Source organism: Muntiacus reevesi, chromosome 16, assembly GCF_963930625.1.
Source record: "Muntiacus reevesi chromosome 16, mMunRee1.1, whole genome shotgun sequence".
NCBI lineage: Eukaryota > Metazoa > Chordata > Mammalia > Artiodactyla > Cervidae > Muntiacus > Muntiacus reevesi.
The window spans coordinates 56,792,259-56,815,166 of NC_089264.1; the positions used below are offsets into that span (position 1 = coordinate 56,792,259).

A 22,908-nucleotide genomic window follows, 5' to 3' on the forward strand; every position below is an offset into this window, starting at 1 on the left:
TCCTTTTTCCTGATTAGGAGTCTTGATTATAGTAGGAAGCTGAAAAATGTAAGTGTTTTAGCTTCACTTTCTAAGCTTTTCTCCTTCTAACATTGGTGGTTCAGGTGTAAATTTTACCTCATAAGTTCAGTGCCTCTCAAATGCCTAGCTAGAAAGAATCATTCTTAGAAAACAAGTATATGTGCCTCTGATAGAAAAATTAATATCAGTGATAGAAATAAAAATGGTAGTTTTTTTCGGGGGGGGGGATGTCTTTTTAATTAGATAAGAGCTCCATCTGAAATAAATGAAAGCTTGCACTCTATTTGTAATTTAGTTTCTTAAACACAGAATGATCTGTCTGAGCACTAACATTACTTTCTTGCAGTTGGTAAGCGCAGATGGGGTTATTAAATTAAGCAGTTGGGCAAGTTGGTTTTGGGAAAATATTAGTATGATATAAATACCGTTGACTGCTGTGGGCCTGTACCTTTTGTGTATTTTTTTGCTATTAACCTTTGAGGTTTTTATTAGTACCTTCCAAAATCATCTTTTTCTAGTTAGATCTTATTTTCCAAGGGCAAGTACATTAGTGCTCTTTTAAGTTTAAATCGAAGAGTGTACGAAATGACCTTCTGTATATAAAATTTTAAAATTGGCTGTGACCCTCCACTTTTTAAAAAATTTCCAGGGTGCTGTTATATTTGACTGACATTCTCATTCTTACCTCCTTTTTCTTCCTCTATAAAACCAGGGTTATGTGCATTTTTCATCATACAATTTTAAACAGAAATCCCACAATCTAAGACACAACACAGTCCTGTCTTTTGTTCTCCTATTACACTTTCCAAGAGAGCCTCAAGCTCTTAGCACACATGAGCTATTTTACGGGCCTAGATCATGTCCTGACATCTGTAATTGTCTGTACTCTAGAAATTTATTTGTAAGTAATCATTTAAAAAAGTATTTCTGGAAGTTTTGAAGGATTCTTAAACTAACATTCTCCCACAGAGGTAGGAAACCAAATCACATCGTAGCAGTGATGCACATAACCATATTTTGGGCCTGTCGCCATCTGGAAGCTTGTACATATATCATGTTGTCCAGAGCATTTTCTGGCCTGGCAAATAGAGGGAGGTACAGTAAATACTTCCCAACCTAGCTGAAGCATGAAGACCAAATGTGAAAACAAAATCGTAGTCTTAGCTTTTCCGTAGGCTTGAGATCCGGGTCTTTCAACTTAATAGAGCTCATCTTCAGATGACCCCTGTGGGGTTCTGTGGGAAAATCAGTGTAAAGAGAATTCACTTTTGTGGATAGTTTCTTTGGAAAAACAGGACAAAATTCACTTAGGACTTAAGCTTCAGACCAGTGAATATTCATAGACATTCTTAAACATTCAAATGGTTGCTAATTGGCAGTAGTCTTGCCCAGCCCCAAATTTTCCATCTCAGATTAATAGGAATCTAACTAACTATACCCCAGAGCTAGGTCTCTGCAGAATGTATTCTTCATTACATTGCTGTCCTCTGACTTTAATTAGATATGTTTTGTTGATCTTGTTCTGGAAACCACTAATTACGTTTTCTCACTCCTTTGAAAAATTTTTGCTAATGGCCTTAGCAGAACCTCTGTGCCCGCAAGTAGAAATTATGGGCCTTTAAAGGTACCGCTCTTGAAAGGAATTGACAACCTGTTTCATTGCTCACCTGGGTAAAGACTCCAGAGTTTCTGAAAATTTTTGCTTCCTGGTTTTGAAACCTTCATGACATGAAAATAGTTTTGGAAGATTTATTTTTCCTTCCTGTTCACATTCTCACAACTAAATTCTTCCTAAAACTAGGGTCTTATTTTCGCTACTGAATCATGCTTGTGTTGACTGGTGCAGTTTTACCTAGAATGGATGCCTCAGGGAAGGTGTTTTTTGTAAATTAGTGTTTCACATTCTCTCTTCCTGCTTTCCTGTTAGAGGAGCATTCTTGACTCTTAGCTGAAAAGTAATGCTCTGTGCACGATTCTGTATCACAGGTACTGGTGACCATTTACTGGCTGGGCAAAGCAGCGAATAGCTGTGCCTCGTACAGTGGGACTACGCTGAACCTGAAGGAGTTCGAAGGCTTGCTGGCTCAGATGAGAAAGGTAACTTGGCTTTTCTTCCTCATCCCGTGAGCTTTAGACAAGGTGGGAAAGCAACACGTTTGCTTGCTTTTAAGATCATTACAGGTCCACGTGATGAAATCGCACAGGCCAGAGATGTCACGTGCTCAAGGAAGTGACTGCTTGTCTTACCCACGACAGCTTTGCCTCCTATACCCCACACCTACCTGAAATTTTATTCCCTTCTGAGAATGGGAGGGCTTATCTCTGTCCAACTTTAATTCCCAAAGAGCAAATTGAGTCTGTCAGTATATGACTCTGGGTGCCAAAGAGCTCAGTGCCTGCTTTCTTGCGGAAATAATGCCTGAGTGAAAAAACACAGTACTATACAAAAATGAAGACTCGCTCTGCACTTTGATCCTAAAGGTCATTTTGCTTACCTGTCAGGGCCTTGGTGTGGGTGAGGTAACGTTGGCCAAGATCTTGCCTTGGTCTCTGAAAAATTAGAAACATACTCTTCCAAGATGTGTATCTTATGACCTTTGCATTTGAATGACCTGAAAATTTGGAAAACATGGTAATAGTCAGAGCTTTGTATTTAATTATGGGAAAGCCTAACCTAAGGTAGGGATTTGTTCAAGAAAAAGTAGTATGTTTTCTGTGTGGCTGCCTGTGTGTGCCTGTTGAAGATGCAGCAGTAAATAAGAATTCACCCAAAGTACTAGAATATGGTCTCTCCCGGGAGCAGCCCCACCCAGCAAGCCTTAGTGAGTAGGGAAGACTCACTTGGAATCAGTAGCACCCATGGGCTTTGGATAAGACCCAGAGTGCAGCCGAGATAATGAAGGCCTTCCTCCTCTTTCCTCTAACCTGAAAACTAAATGCACTAATGAGACCTCGGTGAGGGACATTCTGTATTTTATGGTTTTGCTTTTAATACTGAAAGCAAGAATTTGCTGCAATTTTCTAACAATTTATTCTTTTCTCCTTAAAGCAAATAGTTCTGACAGTTCTTTGTGTTTGGCTAGAAACAGGCTGGCTCATGAACGTTTAAATGGACAAAGCTTTCATATTGGTCTGTAACACATATAAACAAAGGCCTTTAAGCTCAATTCCTTGAAAAATAAACACACCACTCAAACACATTGTTTCTTAGTCTTAACTCTTATTTGTCCTTTAATCTTCATCTCACTCAAAGGAGTTACTTAGGCAAAGTACAAAGGTAAGCTTTAGTCTGGATTTGTGAAATCTAAATGTTTATTGTTTTTTGTTAAATTTGGACTTGGATAATGATAGATGGATTATCTGTTTTAAACTATTTAAAAGCTCTGCCTCATAGTTTCCCTGCTTGATTCTCTGGAAATGTAATCTCTTCTCATTATTGACATTTCTTACTGCTGGTCTGGCTCCTTAAAAATCTGAGCATCTATTGGTCTCTGCAGCTGCAGTCTCTCCTAACTTCCCTTTCTTTTGAGATAGTTCTCAACAACTGCCTTGAAAGGACCCGCTATTGTGAACAGCTGTTGCCTTTTTAATGAAGATAGATGTCACGGAACACAAGGGAGTAGTTAGTACCACTGGACAAAGCATACCAACTAAACAAAACCAGCTCTGGTGCTCCCATGTCTCCATGTAAACTAGAGAGTAACCCACCTGAACTTCACTGCTCTATTTGATAACTGGAAATATTAGATTGGTTTCTCAGTAGTCATGTATGGATGTCAGAATTGGACTGTAAAGAAGGCTGGCACAGAAGAATTGATGCTTTCAGACTGTGGTGCTGGAGAAGACTCTTCAGCATCCCGTGGACAACAAGGAGATCAAACCAGTCAGTCCCAAAGGAAATCAACTCTGAATATTCATTGGAAGGACTGATGCTGAAGCTCCAATCCTTTGGCCACCTGATGTGAAAAACTGACTCATTGGAAAAGATCCTGATGCTGGGAAAATTGAGGGCAGGAGGAGAAGGGGGCTACAGAGGATGAGATGGTTAGATAGCATCACTGACTCAGTGGACATGAGTTTGAGAAAACTCTGGGAGATAGTGAAGGACAGGGAGACCTGGTGTGCTGCAGTCCATGGGGTCGCAAAGAGTTGAATACGACTTAGCGATTGAACAACAGTAGTGTGTGTTATCTCATTTTATCAATTAGGATTGAGTTTGGCTGGTAAATGCAGAAAACTCTACCAATGGCTTAGATTAAATAGAGTTTTATGTCAAACTCGCATAAGTAAGATCTGGACATGAGGTGTTCAGGACTGGTGTGAAGGTTTTGTTACCAGCTGGGGCCTACTGTGTTTTTACTCCATGATCCTTAACTCATAGCCTTTTGATCCAAGGTAGCCATGCAAGCTTTAGCCTTCACGTCCTCCTCTTAACCCAGAGAAATCAGGGATGAGAAGAAGAAAGCTCTGTGCCTTACTTTAAAGACACTTCTGGGAAGTCATGCACTACACTTCTGCGTACATCCTGTTGACTTAAACTTGGTCACATGTCCGTTGCTAGCTGCAAGGAAAGACTTGAGGAAAGTAGATTTTATTTCATTCTAAAAACTGCATGTGGACTTTGCTGGTGGTTCAGTGGTAAAGAATTTGCCTGCCAATGCAGAAGACATGGGCTCGATCCCTGATCTGGGAAAATTCCACGTGTTGTGGGGCCTGGGAGCTACAACTACTGAGCCCACATGTCACAGCTACTGAAGCCCGCGTGCCCGGGAGCCATGGGCCACAAGAGAGGCCACTGCGATGAGAGGCCTGTGCATTGCAGCTGGAGGGTAGCCCCTGCTCACCGCAGCTAGAGAAAAGCTCACGCAGCAGCAACGAAGATCCAGCACAGCCAATAAATAAAATTACAATGTCCTGCCTCCCACTGAAAAACAGAAAGCAGATTATGGGTATTTTCACTGGAAGAGAACTGGAAAACAGATACTGAGAGTCAACTGGGATCTCTTCTGCACATACTCAGGCTGAAGTCAATTTGAAATTTAAAGCTTTTCTTTCACAAAGGCAACAATTTCTTTCATATTCATTTTTTTCCTAGTAGGAGAAATGTGCAAAAAATGGTTAACGACGGTATACATTCTATAGTGCACTTAATACATGTGGAGCCCTTAACAAAAGTGTCTGACACATACTAGGTGTCCGCAGTAGGCTGCTATTGCATTAGAGCGTAAAGGCCTCTGAAGGCATGGTGATAATGGCCTTTCACTGGGCCTGGATATATCAGAGAAGGTCTCCCAAAGCGGGGGGCACCTAAGCTAAACCAAGGGGAATTACTACAAGAATAGTGAACCGTGGGGATGAGGGTGGCCCGAGAGATCTCAGGGTCTGGAACTATGTTGACTTTCTAGGTTCTTTCTCTCTCTCGCTCTCATCTCTTCCTGTCTGTCTTTGAATAATTCATCCTCTCCTCCTGTAGGTAGACATTCTCCCATTGCAGAGACTATGGCCACAAGCAGAATTCTCTCCCTGCTTCTAGCTCCTTGCCCAGAAAGGCAAGGAATTCTCCTACCTGGCCCTGGTTGAAAAGCCCTGGGGCGCACTCTGGCCCCGTGTGGGTTCTGTTTCTGAGCTAGTCAGTGTGACTGGGAGCAACATATACCGTGATTGGCCTAAACTACTCCTGTTCCAGATGGTGAGGGGTATTAGCAGAACATGGGGATAAAGGGGGGAGATGGATAGGCCAACAAATACAGGACCTCGCCTAGATGACATCCACCATCAGCTTCTCTTCCCTTAACCTGCTTTTTTTTTTCATGATACATACAGTCCAACTTTGTCTTCATTTACTGGTGTTTCTGTTTGCTTTTCTTCTTCCCTGCTAGAGTGTAGGGCCCAAGATGGACAGGGTATTTCCTGAATTTGCGTAACATCATGTCCCCAGAACTGAGACAGTGCTTGGCACATAGAGGATGCTTGGGCAGCATCTGTGGCATGAATAACTTCCCAACCAGAGCGTGGTGGGTGGAGACAGCCCATCAGGCTGGAAAAGTAGAACCTGAAACACTCCAGAATAGAGTTTAACCACCTTATAAATCAAAAGAAGCAGAAAATGGTGAGCAGTAAAACAGAGGCGTCTGGAGTTTCTCAGAAAGCATAAGTCATTCACCAACCCTAGCTGGTTCTCATTATCTCCGACAAAGGAGGATGAGAAGAGGACAGATGAGTGAAATAATCCAAAAATATTGTGGAAGCTAGTAGTTCCCACCCCATTCATTAACACAGTTTTACTGGAGCAACCGACAGTTAGCACACTAGAGAGCCTTAAGTCTTATCCCCTCTCCTTGGAGTGCTCTCTGCCGAAGACAGGATGCAGCTACTGGGCCACTAGATGGGAAGCACAGACAACATAACAGATGCAAAGAAAGGAACATTTAGACTGTGCAAGCCTTTGTGTTGTTCATATCTTCTAACCCCTCTCGCAAAGCTTGCCTTTGGGTGTCTTGAGGGAATCCAATAAGATTGTTCATCCTGCTAACATCCACATCTTTGTTTCCAATCTCTTGCTTCACCCTGAGGTTCCTATGGCCAAGGATGGCCTGGTTTACATTTGTCAAGCTGCCATTCAGCTTCCAGCTCTCACTTGATCCAAGGTCTTGTTCTTGGCTTTCTATGAAGTCATGAACAGAATGGCCTTTCTGTTTTTCTTTCCCAGAACTACCTGTGAGAAAGCAGCTGAAACTCCAAGAAGCATGTTGACTTTTAGGGTTTTTTTCCTTTCTCTTCTCCTGTGGTTTGTAGGGGAGGGGAGGGGAGACACTTGGGAGTCTGGGAAAGCTTTCCTAACACTTGTTGTTGTTCAGTCACTAAGTCATGTCCAACTGTTTGTGATCCCAGGCACTGCAGCATGCCAGGCTCCTCTGTCCTCTACTATCTCCCAGAGTTTGCTCAAAATATGTCCACTGAGTCAGTGATGCTATCTAACCATCTCATCCTCTGTAGCCGCCTTCTCCTCCTGCCTTCAGTCTTTCCCAGCATCAGGGTCTTTTCTAATGAGTTGGCTCTTCACATCAGGTAGCCAAAGGATTGGAGCCTCAGCTTCAGCATCAGTCCTTCCAATGAATGTTCAGGGTGATTTCCTTTAGGATTGACTAATTTGATCTTGCAGTCCAAGGAACTCTCAAGAGTCTTCTCCAGCACCACAGTTTGAAAGCATCAGTTCTTTGGCACTCAGCCTCCTTTATGGTCCAGCTCTCACATCCACACATCACTACTGGAAAAACCATAGCTTTGACTATACGGCCCTTGGTCGGCAATGTGATGTCTCCTTTTTTCATACAGTGTCTAGGTTTGTCATAGCTTTCCTAAAGACCAAGTGTCTTTTAATTTCATGGCTCCAATCACTGCCCACAGTGATTTTGGAGCCCAAGAAAATAAAATCTGATACTGTTTGCTTGAAGATCCAGTTTTGTAATGCTGTATCAAGCAGCTTGTAAAATTGTGTCATTTCTAGATATGGGCTTCCTAAGTGTTTGCCCTCCCTGATGGGAAATTGGGCCCAAGGCATCTAGTTATGGGATACAAATGGAGAAGGAGATAGAAGAGTATCAGTGTTTATATAAGATTATGTCCTTAACTGTACTTATAAATTTTGTATGATTTATATATTGACATTTACATGCCAAATGAATGCATAGCTAACATTTTTTGAGCACTTACGCATCAGGCATTTTTCTGAATGCTTTCCATGTAGTAATACATTTAACCCTCCCAGCAACCCTATGACATAAATATTATTTGCTCCATTTTACAGATAAGAAAACTGAACTTGGCCAAGGTCAAATAACTGGCCCAAGGTCAGACAGCTGACAAGGGGTGGAGCCAGGAGTCAGCTGAGGTTCCAAGACCATGCTTTTAACCTACTCCAAACTGTTTCTCTTTTGCAGCAGGTATAGGTTGGGAATCTAGGCATACACAGCATTTAGTGAAGGGGGACTATCCAGGCTAGCATCATCCGGTATAAGCATGGGTCTTCCCAGATGGCACTGGTGGCAAAGACCTGCCAATGCAGGAGACATAAGAGACACAGGTTCGATCCCTGGGTTGGGAGGATCCCCTGGAGAAGGGCACAGCAACCCACTCCAGTATTCTCGCTGGGAGAATCCCATGGACAGAGGAGTCTGGTGGTCTGTCGTCTACAGGATTGCACAGAGTCAGACACGACTGACGCGATTCAGCATGCAAGCGTGAGCAGGCAGTAAGTATGCAGCGGCTGGAAGAGGTGATGCTGCCCTGACAGCTGTCACTATACTGAAGTGCATCTGGTGTTGTCAGCTTTTGCCGTCTGGTAGTTGGAGACAAAGTCCTCTGTCAGAATCCCAGCTTGGCCGATTACTGCGTGACCTCAGTCAAGTTACTCCAACTCTCTGATTCTTTTCTATAAAATGGGGACAACGCCAACCACATCACTGGGGAGTAGGTTGTGTGGATTGAATGATAGAGCCTACAAAAAGCATCAAGCATAGCCCCAGACACAGAGCAAAGTGTAGCATTAGCCATTTGGCCTGTTCTCAGTGGATAAATAACCCAAGATAATTACTTGCATTTCCAAAGAAATTAAATGCAAAACCGTATCCAATTTAGATATATAATTTTCAGTTAGCCATGAGTTCTTCCTTTTCCTGCTGAAAGTCAGGCCTGGCTTTTGTACAAGTCCTGGTTAACTTTTGACCTGCAAGTAAACTACCTTCATTTCCATAACTGGAATTTCTGCCTTCCTCCGGAGGGTCATGTCAGCTGGACTCACCCAGGCCACATTCAGCTCCTCGGTGGCGGCTGCAGGGTGCCTCTCTCCCCGCTTCCCTTCCCCTCTCGCTCACTGAGTCCTGATGCAAGAGCTGTGTGTGCCCTGTGAATGACACTGCTCTGTCCCCCCAGAGGGCCCCCCACGGGGGAGAGTCAGCGGATCTAGCTAAAGTCAGAGTCAGAGGCTATAACTGATGCAAGCCGCTGGACAAGGCAATCCCTGCAAAGACACTGGCTGTGGTGGGCGTATAAGTCAGTGTAGACAGTGTTTAAAAATTGCTGACATGGAGTATATTTGTTTGTTTGTTTTTCCTTTCTATGGGGAATGTGGAGGGTACCTGCCTGAGCATCTCAGGAAATCTGCAGTGGGGCCTTTCAGTCTTTGTGGATGTCATTCACAGCCCTGATCTTAAGCAACAGTCTGGGAGAGATTAAACTGAGGTTTATCTTTGAGTGACCGGAGTTATTTCTGTTTTCGTCAGCTTGGACTCTTGTAATTAATGCTAAGACACTGGCGGGAACAAGGCTTTTATTATAGTGTGAGGGTGAGGATGGCTTTGACTGACCTTTCTTCTGCTGGAGTTTCAGTGTTTTAGTATGTGCTGCTTGCGCTGGAAAGAATTTATAATCACAGGCTGTCAAAGACAGCCATTGTTTTCACTGCTCTGAACATGTGGGTCAGCCACAAGCGCTTTCAGCTCCCCCAGCGCCAAGAGCTGGCCGAGAGAGAGAGCATGCCTGGATTCTTCTGAAGCATCAGGAAAAGCATTTTGCATATTTTTCACTGCTTCTTTTTTTTTTTTTTTTTTTTTTAACTTTTTGCCCCAGAAAAGACAGCTCCCTTTCAGAGCAGGAATTTCCCTTCAAGGTAGCAGAAGATAGAGCATACTGCTCCAGGATTTTATGAAACTGATTCTGCTGCAAAAACAAATGCTGGGTGCCTCAGCCAGACAGCGTAAACAGAAGCAGTTGTACAACTAAATGAGGGGCTGGGTCCCGGAACAGACATGCAGTTATGGATCCTGAAAGACGGGTCAAGGTTAAGCTTTTTGTTTTTCACTTTTCTTTTCATCTTTCATTGTATTCTTGTGAATCCAAACTTGATGATCTTTTATTCTTAATTTCTCGAATTTTTTTTTTTTTTTAAACATTGTGAATTACGAGATACCTGGGGATTTTTTTTTTTTAATGTATGTGATTTTCTGATTGAGAAAGTTGTAGCAGGGAAGGGTTGAAGAATGAAATGTTGACTTGCAGATGATAATCAATGTGATAACTGCTTGCTGTAGCCTTTCCAGTGATTCTATATGCAGGATTTTTTGGAGACCGCCGGGGACTGATTTTCCTGAGATTCACAGGCTCTGTGTCTGGTGCAGTAAGGTCTGTAATCCTTTTGTTTTCTTCTTGAACAGGAGACTGATGACATTGAGAGCCCTAAACGTAGTATTCGAGACAGTGGCTACATCGACTGCTGGGACTCGGAGCGCAGCGACTCCCTCTCTCCCCCTCGACACGGCAGAGATGATTCCTTCGACAGCCTGGATTCCTTTGGCTCCCGTTCCCGGCAGACTCCTTCGCCAGATGTAGTCCTCAGGGGAAGCAGTGATGGTAGGTTGGAGCCTTAATAAACTGCACTTCTTAGAATGAAACACTAACAAGGGCTGCCTTGTCCCCAGCCGAGAGATTGGCACTGGGAAGGCAGACTCCGTACCTACCTTGCAGCAACTCTAAACTGGTAGGAAAAAAAAATCTCTTAATGTTGTTTTTTGGTGGTCCTTAGAGTTTGGGTTGCCTTTGCCAGCAGTTGGTTTGAACATTGCCTCGGTGAGCATATCTTCTGTTGGAAAATGTGTTACATCATTCCTCCCTGGGTCTCAGGGAATCAGGAGGCTGTACAGACCATTGGCTCATAAAGCGTGCTGGAGGTTTATATGTTCCAGGTACGAGGAAGGGAAAGCTTGAGTGAGTACCACACTGTATAAGCGAAAATGGATCAACTTCCAGCAAACTGGAAACACACAGCCCAGACTTACGACAGCTCGGAAGCCTGGGACTGTGAAACTTTAATTGGCATGGTTTTGCCAATATTCGATGCTTATGGTAACTGACCGTTGACTAGAGCAATGCAGGTGGTCCTTGATGTATTGAACACAACCCAGACTGCTTGTTTCTTCAGAGGCTGGGTTTGATTTAAATCTCCTGGATTTTATATCACCTGAAAGGAATGATCATTTTTCTTTACAAAAATGTATGGTCATGCAACCTGATGTAAGTTTAATGCATATTTTTCAGAAGCCGTTTACCTTGCTTATCTTGTGCCTTTGTGCTTTTGTTAATAAGAAGGGAAGATAGCTTGGTTCTGCATGTGTAAAACTTGGAGAAAGTCTCTCAGGGGAGTTCTTTTATTTGTGTCTATTTCTTTTTATTAGAAAAAGAAATAATTAGCTTCTGATTGAAGCTCATATGTCTAGAGACTTTAAGTCTTCTGTCTGAGATGAAAATTTTATTTTATAGCTGAAAGATCCCTTCCAGTTATAAAATTCTATGTTACCGAAGTACTGGGGTATTTAATATGCCCAGGTCCTGAGTTCATTACTCGACCTCTGGTATCTCATTTAATCCTTAGCACAGATTATGAGATGCCTAGTATGTGAGTGAGTTCTCTCCCAGGGATATGAAACACTCCTTAGCCATATTTTACAGATGAATCTTAGGTTAAGAAACCATCCTAACATTATAAGTGCCCCCAAATCACTGTAAGCAGCGTGACAATGTTAGCCTGGAGAAGTGTGAGTCCAAAGCTTATACCCTAAAGCTTAATTTGCTCACACTTCTTTCTGTTTGCTTAATAGATTTTTCAAATTCTAGCATGACTGAACTAATGCTTTTGTTTAGTACTTAAACTTGCCAGCAAATAGATTAGCCTCAGGGCCATATCGTATGTGACTCCTAAAGAATTCTATGGTGCATTGTGAACTGCTTGAAAAACATTTGTACAATTTTACGTGACATCTTAAGTCCCACCCACAGTATTAGAAGTGGCAATACCAACTGCATGATCTAATTGAACATTAACATAACTCAAAGAGAGATTTACTTTCATGAAACATATCGTAACTAAACTATTGCATCCATATTATTTTGATTGTTTTAAAGAATTATTATTGTCTCATCCTGGTTTTTAATAACTGGTAATGTGGATCCTTTATTCTGTCACCAGCTTCGAGGGGTTCAGAGTTTATAATGAGCCACATCTTGAAGGGATTTGAGATGGTAATTACTAATATTGTCCAAATATGTGCTCGGGCACAGTTTCATTTGCAGCAATTAAGATTGATAAGCCAGAGTCTTTTCATAACAGTTTTTCCCATGTAGAGAAAAACGTGAAATTGAGCTTCACAAAACACCATCCGTGAAAGAGCATCTTAACACACAGATTTAACCAATCAGTCTAATACCTTCAGGCTCATATTCTTGTAAACTAATCAAGACCTAATGAGGTCTTAAAGAAAAACAACACTTTTTGTCTGCCTTTAAAAATGTGGTATAATTTTATCCAAATTGATGTTGTATTTCATTAGATTTTATGGTATATTTTTTAAGTGATGTAATCAAGAAGATTGCTAGTCCTAATAAACACTTTGAAATTTAGAAGAACTTCTTTTTTTTTTAATTCTTGAAAATTTACTTCCTAGGACTCATAATCAACTAAGGAAAGTCTTACCATGAAATTTTCCAACTCCATATTGGGTCGAGAGGGAGTTTTCATTTTGTTATTACTGAGGCCCACTGACCCATTCAATAGGGATAGTCAAGAGCCACGCACATAAGAGGTGCCATGACTCTATGGGTTGGACACGAGCCGCACGGTAAGGAAGCTGTGGGTCCCAGGTCAACTCAGCCACTCCGCCTTGCCTGACAGGCCCCCAGCTCCTCCCTCGCTTTCACTGACTTGCCTTCCGAGGCGAGCTCCACTGAAGAGGAAGTACAAAATCTTCCACTCGGGTGCTTTTAAAATTATGAACATGTTTTATAAACATAATGCATTTTGTTAAATGAATATTCTTATCTCTTATATAAAAGGCTGGTTAAGGGAGAGAAATAAGGAATGAGAGAAATTAAAGTACTGGAGGAAGATGAAAAAGTAGAGGGTTGGTGGTATATATGGTAAAGTCATATATAGAGTGAAAGTGAGGCGCTCAGTCATGTCTGACTCTGGGCAACCCCCTGCCCTGCTCCTCCCTCCATGGGATTCTCCAGGCAAGAGTACTGGAGTGGGGTGCCATTTCCTTCTCCAGGGCATCTTCCCGACCCAGGGATCGAACCCAGATCTCCTGCACTGCAGGCAGACTCTTTACCATCTGAGCCACTAAGGAAGCCTGTGTATGGTAAACATAGGTTAAAAAGAAAGACCCCTAGTTGTTGGAAGGGAGAGAAATGTAGACCCCAGTGGAAAGGAAGGATCGGACTTTGATAGAAGGATGTCATCATGGTCATGCACGCTATTGGGCATAGATGGAGAAGCCACCCCAGTACATTTTCATCTTTTCGGGATTAAGCCAAAGTCTTCTGAAGTCTTGGCCTGAAATAAGAAGAGTTCTAACACTTGGGTGCTTTAGGTATCAGGTAACCCTCACAACAACTTATGAGAGCTGTATTGCCACCGTATTTCCAACGAGGACCCTGAAGAACAGAGGGCTTACATCCCCCAGTCACACATCTAGGCGATGATGGAGCTGAAATTAGACCCTGGTCTCCAAGTCCAGAAGGTCACACTGCTTTCAACTGAGTCACTCGGCCTCTGGGCATTTGTAAATTAACTCTTTTTGAAGTGTCTGTTGAAGACATTTATCAAAGAGCAATTGAAGAGGCGGGGGAGGTGATCCGTTTACCTGTTAAACAACCTATTTTGAGACTCTCAGTGTATTATAGGTAATATGTTTTTAGATATTGTACCAAAATAAGTTTCATAGATTATAGGGTTTTAGAACAGAGTGAATAGTGACAGCTCTATTCCAATCCTTCACAGTTGATTGAAGAATCATTTTCTTTCCTTCGTTTATTCAGCAGAGTACAGTCAGGATGCGTTAAGCAGGGGGCATTGCGCCCAAAGTTAGAAAACTGCAGCAGTGCATGTGATGATGATGATATCCTTTTATCAAACTCTGATCCTTCCTTTCCCCAGGGCCGTGTTTCTCTCCTTCCAGCAACCAGGGGTCTTTCTTGGGCTGGAATCTGGAGAACAGAAATTGGAGTCTTGAGCTGTTACTTACCAGCCTTGGAGAAGGGGCCCCTTGAGTCTCTTTGAGCCTCTGTTTTCACCTCTGTATCATGGGGGAAATATCAAATAGGGAAACAAATCCCAGTGCTTGGCAAGGTAAGGTAGTATTAGTGTTTGTTATAAAGCAATTCACCGAGGGCTCTAAGTATTTTGTTATGATACTGAGACAGATATACGTGCTAAAAGACTTGGGGTGAGAGAAGGGAACTAAGTTATGAATCAAAAACCAACAAGTAATGAAATGGTCAAAACTCCAGAAGGGAGGCTGAAAGCCAGTGACATGAATAATTCATAAACTGAACATTTCATCTGCAACAATGAACAACTTGTTTACGGTCAATGCTTTTAACTTTCACCGTTGTTTAAAAGCCATTAAATCATTTAATCTCCAGGGCAAGTTATTTCATTCCTACTTTTTTACAGAAAAGGATGAGCAGGTGTATTAGAGAGAAGCCTGGGAGCCCACAGCTCATCAGTGACAGATCGGGAACTATTAGCATGAAGAGCAGTCAGTGTTTGCTAAGCGCTTCCTCAGGACCAAGTACTGTAGCAGTAGTCTCACACGTATCTGATCCTCCCAACGGCGCTAGAAGTAGGTGATACTGCCATCCTCACTATATATAGACTGGAGGACTAGCGGTGTTACTTCGGCATTGGTCCCTGCACCACTTGAAGCCTTAGTGAGCGGCAGAGCTCAGCACAAAGTGGATCTGACTCAACTGCCTGCACTACCCGCTTCGCTAAGGCTGCCACATCTCTCGACTTTTAGTTTAAGGTTCTTTTCACAAATGTAAAGAAGTCAATTTCTGTTTGCTATCAATGGAGTTGAAGGACCTTTTTATAAGGCACTCGCTGATTAAGAGTTTTCCACCAGCGTTCAGATGGTGGCTGCCTGTCACAGGAGTGTGTGTTTTGATGACAGTTTCAGTCCAGTGGATGTTAGAAATCTGATGAGATGAGACTCAGGAAACAAGGATACAGTATAATTTGGATACTGACCAGTGAAAGACTGATGTTGGTAACGTTGAATTCCTTTGTGTTGTATAGAATGCTCTTTAAGCTAGACTAATTCATTGATTCGTCTGATCGTTTGAGTATATCCACTGTGTGCAAAGACCGTGTGATAAGTACTGTGAAGGGTATAAAGCCCAGTTCTCAAAATACAAAATAGAAAGGATAAAGTGCCAGAAAAGAAATAGATCATCGGGCCATAGTGTTCACAGGAAAAAACTGCCTCCAGCTCTGGGTACCGGGAAGGGCTCTGATATAGAGGAATATGCACTTATTATAACTCAAGCCATTTCCTGGAAGGCAAACTCTTGGTATAATCCATACTGATCATTTTTCTGAATTCCTATAGTTCTTATATGTCTGTGCTGCTTGATTATAACGAATATTCTCCAGGTGTTTCATGAATTAGTTAAAGATACGTCAAAGACAAAGGATTATAAATCTTTTATAATTCTTATTTGTGAGAATATCTAGTCCAGAATAAGACATGCAACAACCGGTGCTGTGTAAAAACTCCATAAATTTATTTTTTCTTTTGAGACTTGCAGAATCTGAGCAGGCATATAGTCCGATTGCAAATGTGTTGTTAATTGTAACTCTCAGATTCAGCTAAGCTTACTTCTTTTTTTTTTTTAATTTGACTTTTTTCTGTCTTGATTAGAATTGAGAGCTTTTCCCAGAGTAGACTAACTTCGACTGATACTTTCTATTTGTTGAGTGAATAATTTAAGGAAGTATTCCCCGGAACCCACAGATTTAACCACATCCCCCATACTGTATACTTGCCTTTGGAATTTTATTGCTAGCCCGCAGACTCTCAGCACCTGTCCTCTCTCCCCAGGGAGGGGGAGCGACTCTGAATCCGACCTGCCCCATCGGAAGCTGCCCGATGTGAAGAAGGATGACATGTCTGCGAGGCGGACGTCCCACGGTGAGCCGAAATCAGCAGTGCCTTTTAACCAGTACCTCCCCAACAAGAGCAACCAGACAGCTTACGTCCCCGCGCCTCTGAGAAAGAAGAAGGTGGAGCGAGAGGAATATCGGAAGAGCTGGAGTACCGCCACCTCCCCCCTGGGTGGGGAGAGGCCCTTCAGGTAAGACCCGGGCTGTGCTGCGCCTGTCCTGGCTTGTGATGCAGGAACTACGGCCCCTGGATATGAATGAGCCCCAAGAGCCACTGTAGACCATTGATGTGAGATTACAGATGGAGGTGGGAAGAACAGACCTTCAGAGAGAGATCGTCAATAGGATAGAAGCTTCATGAAGGCACCTACAACTGTGCCTGGCACACAGTAGGTATTCAGCCAACACTGGTCTAATGAGTAGATTTTTGAAACCAGCTCCGTCATCAGGGCATTGAGAACAGATCTGTCATCCACATCCTTCTCTGGAGACTATCGGACTCCCAGTCCTGTTAGATCAGGTACAATAAGACCTTTTGTCTACATGGAAGTTTAGACATAAGCTCAAGCATTATGTAACAGATGCGTGAACATGCTTGAGTCGTAGGTAGAAACAAACAGTCCTGATGAAATGGAAGAAGCATTGGACTTCTCGTCTCTTTAGGGAAACAAGCAGTCTTTTCCCTAATCTCTGATTATGTTTTTGTATTTCTTCATTCATTTATTCAGTAAGAATGTATTTATTGAGCATCTACCATGTGCTAAGTAGTAGATCTTTTAGGTGTTGGGGACCCAATAGAAGGTAGGATAGAGTCTTTGCCTTCAAGAACCTTACGGTCTAACAAAAGAAACTTATAACCTGGTCTAATCCTTTTAGCAAAACCCTCCTGATCATTGCTTGGTTATTTTTTATAGTCTACCTTTATTATCTATGGTTTTCCATTGAGTAAACATTTTATTCAAAGTTGTAGCTATTAAAGAAAACATGAATTTTGCCTTTCTGTCAGAAAAGGTTTTTGCCTATCAAAGTTTGAAATAGCTTTCAATCAGTGTGGAGATCATGATGTGTTGTATTAATTAACAAATGGCTGCATTTAATTTTCTTCACACTACCAGAATAGTATTGCATACTGTGATCTTTTCTCAAGTGGAAGTAATATCAGAACGACCAGGAGCTGATCTATGATCTGCTCCCCAGCCTAGGGGGTTAGTTTGGTCAATTATGTTGTCCAACTCACTAGCTATCCTGAAGCGATAGAGGAAGAGGAAAGTGAAGTGGGGTCTCCTTGTGAAGAGGACCCCGTCAGCCAAATGGACACCAGTGGGAAGCCTCCTGATGGTGGGCCAGAACTGCCCACCAACTGTGGGAAGGAGCAGCCTCCTCCAGAGGGGGCTGTGGTGGCACCAGCTCCCAGGTCTGACGAGAAAGCTGCTGCTGAAATGCAGAAGCGCAGAAGGCTGGAGCAAGCCGGGATCAAGGTCATGCCAGCAGCCCAGCGCTTTGCCAGGTTAGCTGTGCGGGCCCAGGACTGGCCTAGCTGGCTTTGTGCATGCCCGGGGCTTTGGAATCTGTCTGATGTGGTGGAGTTTCCATCTTGTTTTCCCACTTCCTGCTTTACCCGTTGCATCATTATTTCCTACTTGGAGCAAATAGAAATAGCTAATCGTCTTTGCCTTCAGGCCTGTCTCTGCTGGATTTTTGGTTATTTTAAATGGAGGTAAAGAGTGAGCTTCGTGCTGCTTGAGTAGACCTTGTCCTTGTCAAGGATGTGTGGTCAGTCGCTTGTGGGCTACAGGATATATCTGGCAATAACATCTGATTTTTCAATTGTTAATGGCTTGTTAATTTTCACACTACTCCTAAATGGCTCTTATCTTCCTTTACACATCACTAGCAAAGAGTTCCTTTGGCATGGGAAGCACTGTCTTTAGAAAGAGTGGCTGTCTGACAAAAATCCACTTACTTTCTTTGTCCCAAGGGAGTAGTAAGTACGATTAGGTTTATTTGACTCATGTCTAAAACTTGTTGATTCAAAAACAAAGAATGGAGTAGTTACTTCTCTTCGTTGTAACAGAGGCACTAGTACCGGTCCTGGTGGCCTCGAGTTACATGAGCGGTGGAGACCCTCAGCAGCTGAAGTCACAGAGAAATGTGATTGTGCAGTTTCATGTAGTGTTTGGAGAAGCCAGTTAATTTTTGCCATGTAATAGCCACGAAGATCCTAACAGATAATAGTGAGACCAAAATTTACTGGACAAATGGTAATTCACAACAGTTTGACCATCGAAATTCCTTTGCCACTTGCTCTTTCTTTGAATCCTGAAAGGTAGGTGAAATACCCATTTTTTCAAGCAGAATAAACGGAGGATCAGCGAACGTTAGTGACTCCCAGTCTCTGAGACACTTCCTGCTGACCTGCTGGCCACCTTCAGGTTTCTCTGACCACAGCGTCACCGCTGCCTCCCACACGTTTGGCAGAATGTTTTCCATCCCTCTGTACAGCTCCCTGTGTGGTTACTGCTGTGGTCTAGATCTTCACTGAAAATCCCAGCACTGGCTTATATGGATTTAATCTTAGGGTGGCTTTGTATTGATAATACACCGAGGATATAATTCTTCCTGTCTGTGGTATCCCGCAGATAAACATGTCTGTCCTAAATGTGTATGTGCTTCTAGAAAACTCTGACATAAAACTGTGCTTATGCTACAAGAAACTCTCGGGGTTTCTAAAATTATAAAGGGTAATGTCATAACATCTTAAAAACAGAAATAAATCCAGATATTCTTTAAATTGCAGTTCAGAGACCTTTTGAGACACATGCTGTTTCAGCATCATTGGAGCATCTGTGTATATCAAAGACCAGGCTAGGTGCTGAGAATATCAAAATGGAGTATATCCTCTTACCGGTTTTCAGTTTTTCCTGCTTCTGTCTTCAAGCCTAGGGCACTGTGGAAATAAGTAATAAGTGATACAGATAAGAGAGTGAATTTATTTTTTTAAAAAAAGCTTTAATCTTAATTTCCTTGACACACATACCTTCATTTTTATCACATCTGTGAAGCCTGTAACTAAAAGTTACCAAAGACAACACCATCTTTTTTTTATCGTTTTTCTTGTTATTTTCAAAAATTGCCAATGTTTGAGTTTTAAAGTCTCATTTTTAAAAAATTGATTTTTTTCCATAATGACTGATGCTGTTGACCGAGTAGCATGTATTGGCTACTCAGGGTTTTTTTTTTTTTCCTACAAAGTCCCTCGTATCTTCTGTCATTTACTTTTGTGCTTTAAAAAAAATGTATTATTGTGGTAAGAACACTTGGCATGAGATCTATACTCTGAACAAATCTCTAACTGTCCAATACAGAGTTGTTCACTGTAGGTACAGTGTTGTACACCAAATTCCTAGAATGTATTCGGCCTGCTTAACTGAAACATCATCCTATTGATCAGCAACCCCTATTTCACCCTCCCTCCATCCCTAGTAACCACCATGCCATTCTCTGATTCTCTGTATTTGACCATTTTAACTACAGGATGTAAGTGGCATCATGCCATTTTTTTCTCTCTATGACTCTGGCTCATTTCACTTAATGTCCTCGAAGTTTGTCCATGTTATCACATATTACAAAATTAATTCTTCTTTGAGGCTTAATAATCTTCCGTTGTATGCATGTACACAACCTTACCCTTATTCATCCCTTGATAGACATTTGGGTTGTCTCCACATCTTGTTTATTATGAATAATGATGTGGGAGTGCAAAGATCCCTTTGGGAATCCTGGTTTGGATTCTTTTGGATATATATACCCAGAAATGGGGTTGCGAGGTCTAGTTCTGTTTTTACTTTTTGAGGACCCTCCCCGTGTCATCTTTGTTGGTACTACTGTCCAGTGGCTAGGGCATGTCCGACGCTCTGAGGTCCCATGGACATGTCATCTTTAGAGTATCCAAAAGAGCAGGAGGAGACAAGTGGCAGAGACTTGAAGAGAACGCAGCGCACCCAGGAATCGTGGTCATGTGGAGAAGAGAGGAGAGTGGGCAAAGGCTGGGGATGCCACGAGCGTCCTGGGCCTCTTCAGTAACTGGAAGTTTATTTTCTGATAAAACAGTGCAGTCTTTTATGACACCTCCCATCCTGTGCACAGACCTAGAGTCGTAGTTAGTCTACAACCGTGAATTCTAATTGAAGAATAATAGTATATTTGTGTGGTAATTTTTGCTCCTGTCCATGTTCCTGGGATCTGGCTTAGTTTTTCCATATTTTATCCAAGTTAGCTCTGTTAAGCAGAAATTTGCAGGTCAGTTAATGTCTGCAGATGTCAGTTAACGTCATACTGACTTAGCATTTTATAAATGGAGTTCAGGAAAATCATGCATATTCCCAGAGAATGTTCCCAATAGCAACACAACACAGCTGCTCCAAACACCCAGAATTCATTTGTTAGAAAGATTTTTCAGCTGCGAGCTCTCTCATAAAAGTTTTATATAGACCATGCCACCAGCCTGCCCTGTCTGTGTCTGTGTCACTTACTTTTTGCAGCCCACAACGGAGTCAACGGCCATCCTAAATTTATCACATTTTGGATCCTGCTTTTAATGTGGCAGAAAGTAGCTTAACTGGAATGAAATGCATCTCATGAGGAAGGACAGGATTCTTGGTGTCTGGAAAATAAGACTATGAAACATTTCAATATGCTGATGTCTCTTAAGGCATTTTAACTTCAGTGTCCTATCTTTGCAATCCAAATGCATTCTGGCCACCACATCTTGGAACCCAACAAGAGGCACCAGATCCTTCTTGTGCCTGTTTCTGAGCTGAGAAAGTCTGTGCTTGCAGAGATAGGGAGAGAATGAGGTCCAGGCAAAGGAGGAGGCATGTAGATGAGAGGCAGGCCTGACTTTTGTAGACCAGTTTTTGATGGTTGTGTCACAAGTATTCTCAAACACCTCCTTGAATTATTTTTAATACCATATAAAAACGAGCAAAAGTGCATGAGTTTTCTAGTCGAGAAGTCCCAGGCTTCCTGTCAAAGAATATGTTAGGGGGTATCTTAGCACCATGGGACAGAGTAGGTCTTTCTTATTAAATACGTCTGCCGTTGAAGTCAGAAATGCATAAACTACTTTTCCTTCCATGTTTATGATTTTAGTTTATGATGTAGTTAGCTTAATTACCCCCCAAATATGAGACTCTGCCAGAGAAGCTGAGATTTCTGTGTTTAAGAGGATAAAATAAGAACCAAGATTCACTTCCCCTGAATTAAAATGCCATGGAGATTTGAATTCTCCGACTTGGTGTTTCCCATTGGAGAAGTAAACTTGTTTTTGAACTGAATTATAGGTTTCACGTGACTGGGGTTCTTTTCTAATTGTTTTCATATGTTTCAGCACTCAGTCTTTTCTCCTAGCCTGTGGATCTTCTCAGGCACATAGTAATTAATCACAGAGAGGGGGAAAAGCCCTCCAAGGAACAATAGACATTTTAGAAGTCTTTGGAGGAAGAGCAGATGCAGCCAAGTGCCAGACACATACTCCTCCTTACCAGAGGCCTGTGTATCCTGAGTTGCCGAACAGATTCCGGGGGACCAGGGACCAGGCAGACGCGGGTGTGTGTGAACCTCTGTGACTCTGGACGTAGCTGCCCCGGGTGGGAGGCCTCTGGTTGTGCCCGTGACGTTCCCAGGAGGCCCAACAGGCTTTTCTGGAGGGCCCGGTTTCTTCCAGTGGAACAAACTGACTGCTAGTCTGAGCTGATTGCTTGTGCGCCGTCAGGTAAAAGGGAGTGAAAGAATTGCCAGCTTTTCCTCAGTTGAAATCATTATCTCACTCACTTTGAAATATATAAGCCTCAGAAGCTTTGAGACAAGGGCTTTTCTTCCCGCTCACCTGCTCAGAGCCTACAATCTCTCCTTCAAAGATAGCTTTACTTGTTTTAGGACAGAGTTGCCAGGTTGGAGGCAGGGTTTGGCATTTCTCATGTCACGTTGGATGTAGACCTCCTAAGGAAAGCAATGAGCTAGGCCCAACGAGGAACCCCTTCTTCAACACAACTCATCTATGAATAACTCCGAAGAAATAGTGCCAAACCTCCCCCATGAATATCAAGCCAGCTAGCCAAGGTCTGCCACTTAAATGGGCTTACTTTACTTACATTCAGATGACCATAACTGGAAACCTCAACATTCCCCTCTGCAAAGGGGTCATTGTAATTCCAATCTTACAGGGTCATCTTGAATGTTAGTGTATCTGGAATATACTAGCTCTTCAGAGCTATTGTAATTATTATAAAAGCAAAGTAGCGTATACTGAAGGTTTACAATAAACTGACCTTCAGAAAAGAAGGGCACATTATAAAAAGTCATTTAAATATTTTGCTAACTAGATACCTGTGTGCATAAGCCTTCATATTTGCCTTATATACATTATTTATTACTTCATAGCCAACAGTACCAACCCAGAATTTATGTCATTAAATTTTTTCTCTTTCTGAGTCTGCCTTGAAGCTCTGAATTTACAGGATTCAAGCAATTAGCAGAATGTCATTATGATCATTTTTCAAGTGGGCAGGGAGTGGCTTTAAGTGGCCAGTGATATGGAAAGCTTTATTCACCCCCTCTTTTTAAGCCTGCATATCTAAACTGAGATCATTTGAAATGAGTCTGGCCACACTGGGCATTTAGCCTAAAAAGAAACACCCCAGGGAATTTGTAGCCTAGCTGGATTCACGTGATGCATAAGGCAGTAGATTCTCCTTGCTCAAGCTGGCATGGCTGTTTGCGTAAATGCATATGTTTTATTCCATAAAATTCTGCTTGAGTTGGGAGAGATTGAAGCCCAGGACTCTGGTCAGAAAATAGAAGGATTCTTGCTACTGGACTTGAGAGCTTCAAGC

General features: G+C 42.3%; 1 protein-coding gene across 11 annotated transcripts in view; it reads left to right on the forward strand.

The window, feature by feature from the left end:
• Window positions 1–22,908, forward strand: part of LIMCH1 (LIM and calponin homology domains 1) — a 341,102-nt gene that overhangs the window by 248,740 nt on the left and 69,454 nt on the right. For 5 of the 11 annotated variants that reach the window (XM_065907150.1, XM_065907152.1, XM_065907154.1 and 2 more), the window contains exons 5-8: window positions 18–48; window positions 2,008–2,118; window positions 10,233–10,428; window positions 15,954–16,206. In XM_065907150.1, the coding sequence (XP_065763222.1) occupies window positions 18–48; window positions 2,008–2,118; window positions 10,233–10,428; window positions 15,954–16,206 (591 nt within the window). Of the gene's footprint in view, window positions 1–17; window positions 49–2,007; window positions 2,119–9,744; window positions 9,860–10,232; window positions 10,429–15,953; window positions 16,207–17,255; window positions 17,523–22,908 lie in introns of those variants that run through there. The other 6 variants (XM_065907146.1, XM_065907147.1, XM_065907148.1 and 3 more) reach the window with 2 other exon arrangements.